Consider the following 1,938-nt stretch of genomic DNA (forward strand, 5'->3'; position numbering starts at 1 on the left):
AGCTAGGTTGTGGGACTTCACAAAAAGTTTATATGTCTTTAAATTAAAAAGCATTAGAAAAAATATTTACATACAAATCTACTAATAAAAATATTGCATTGGCAGTGAGATTTATACTATGAGTCAAATTTTTATTAAATATACCAATCTTTGTCGGTAAATATTTACCTTTTCTTTTAATTTTTAAACATGAAGTTTACTGGCTTATTTTCTTGAAGCTTTTGCTAAAGCCTAATCCATCATCGTGTGGAATCATATACTCTTTTACAACCAACAACAATCCATTTTTAGGACTAACAATAAATAACTTGGGAGTAACTGGATCATTCTTGGATTTTCAATAATCTGAGCGATTTTCCCCCGCAACGTGTAGTTTTAAACTGTTTATATAGATTAATTTATATTTAAAAAAACTATCAAATTTAAACAACAAAAATCAATTCGATCTGCAAAATGCAATGGTCTCTTGGCAAAGCCGAAGAGTTGATGGTTCTTCTCTTTAAGTTCGACTGCTTACTTTTCCCAAAGTCCCACTGAGTGGGAAGGAAATAATTAGAATTAGCTATCTTCTACCAATATCAATGTTTATATTCTTGTATAAATTTATCTCTTATAAGTGCTTTGATAATTAAAATAATAATAACTTATTAATTTTTATGAAAAAGATGATTTTATTAGTATGCATATTTTTTTTAAAAAAATAACTTATATTTTAAATAAAACGGAGTATTATTTTGGAATGTCAATTTTTTTTTTTCAAGTATCTTATAATTAAAGATAGGGAACATTACTCTTGTAAATAAATTTGTTATTTAAATAATATAATAATATCTCTATAACATACTAAATCTTAACCATTGAAATCAAGATTCAATGGTGGAAAATGTAGAAGAGTAGAAGAAGGAATTGCTAAATGCTAAGAGAAGTAGTCAACTGGAAACAATTCAAATTTTTGGATGTGACCTTGAAGCAATTTTGCTTCAGTTTGAATATCATATTGATATTAGAAACTCTGCATTGCAGTACAAATGGGCACATTTACTATTGTCTATCTACTTCAATATTTATCCCGAAAGGTTTAACCAAACTCAATACATTTACTGTTCAAGCGACTCCATTATACAACTCTGAAAGGTGCAACTATCCAGCAATCAATTTCTCAAAATTGAGTACTTATTTTTCTTTAGTGAAAAGAGAAATAGCAGTAAGAAATTCCCAAAACATAAAATTTCACAGATTGGGACTAGGGTTTAAGAATCATGAATTTTGCTGATGAGCAGAGAGGCAGAGGGAGAGAGAGAGGTGAGCCTGTTGGCACTGAGAGCGCTTGAGGGCGGTGCCGCTGCTGGAGCAGAGTGCCTGAACGGCGTGGATTCTTCTCGGCAGGCCAAGGAGACGAGGCATATCGCGAGCGATTGGTTCAGGTGGCGGCACGCCGAGTCTCGGCCCAGACCGGACGGGACCCGCCGATGACACTCCAATAGGGCTCGCTGCAGCCGCTCGCAGGCAGCTTCGGATAACATCTCTGTCGATCTCATGGAGGATTCTGCTGTTGTATAGCTTCAGAATCTCCAAAATGGGGGGTTTTTTTTTTTTTTCCTTTTTTCTTTTTTGGGCCTTGGAGCTGATCTGAAAGTCAACATTGGGTTTGGAGGAGGATCATCGCATAAAAACGATGTTGGATCTCTACGGAATAAAATATATTCTTTCCCAAATATTTTTAATAATTTTTTCAAATAATATTACGTTAAAAAACAGCGAAAATTGTTTAAAAGTAAGAAGAATCACAGTGCGGGCTATCCAAAGTAAAATAATTACAGTGCAAGTCCTTTCAATTTTAAAACAATTGTCTAAAGGTTTTCTTTGCAAATAAATTTTTTATTGATGAAAAAGTCCCGAGCACAAGTAAATGTTCGCATGTTTATTACCAGATATTCA

The 1,938-nt window shown here is 33.3% G+C and overlaps 1 protein-coding gene across 1 annotated transcript; it reads right to left on the reverse strand.

Moving 5' to 3' along the window:
- Nucleotides 1-1,016: 1,016 nt before the first annotated feature.
- On the reverse strand, nt 1,017-1,647 carry LOC129304636 (uncharacterized). Its single transcript, XM_054944359.1, is given in 2 exon segments — nt 1,017-1,370; nt 1,373-1,647. Coding segments are annotated over 2 exon segments (279 nt in total). The 5' UTR covers nt 1,539-1,647; the 3' UTR covers nt 1,017-1,257.
- Between the last annotated feature and the right edge of the window lie 291 nt (nt 1,648-1,938).

Source organism: Prosopis cineraria, unplaced genomic scaffold, assembly GCF_029017545.1.
Source record: "Prosopis cineraria cultivar Desert tree isolate PC_DT_omini unplaced genomic scaffold, ASM2901754v1 PC3, whole genome shotgun sequence".
Taxonomy (NCBI): Eukaryota; Viridiplantae; Streptophyta; class Magnoliopsida; order Fabales; family Fabaceae; genus Prosopis; species Prosopis cineraria.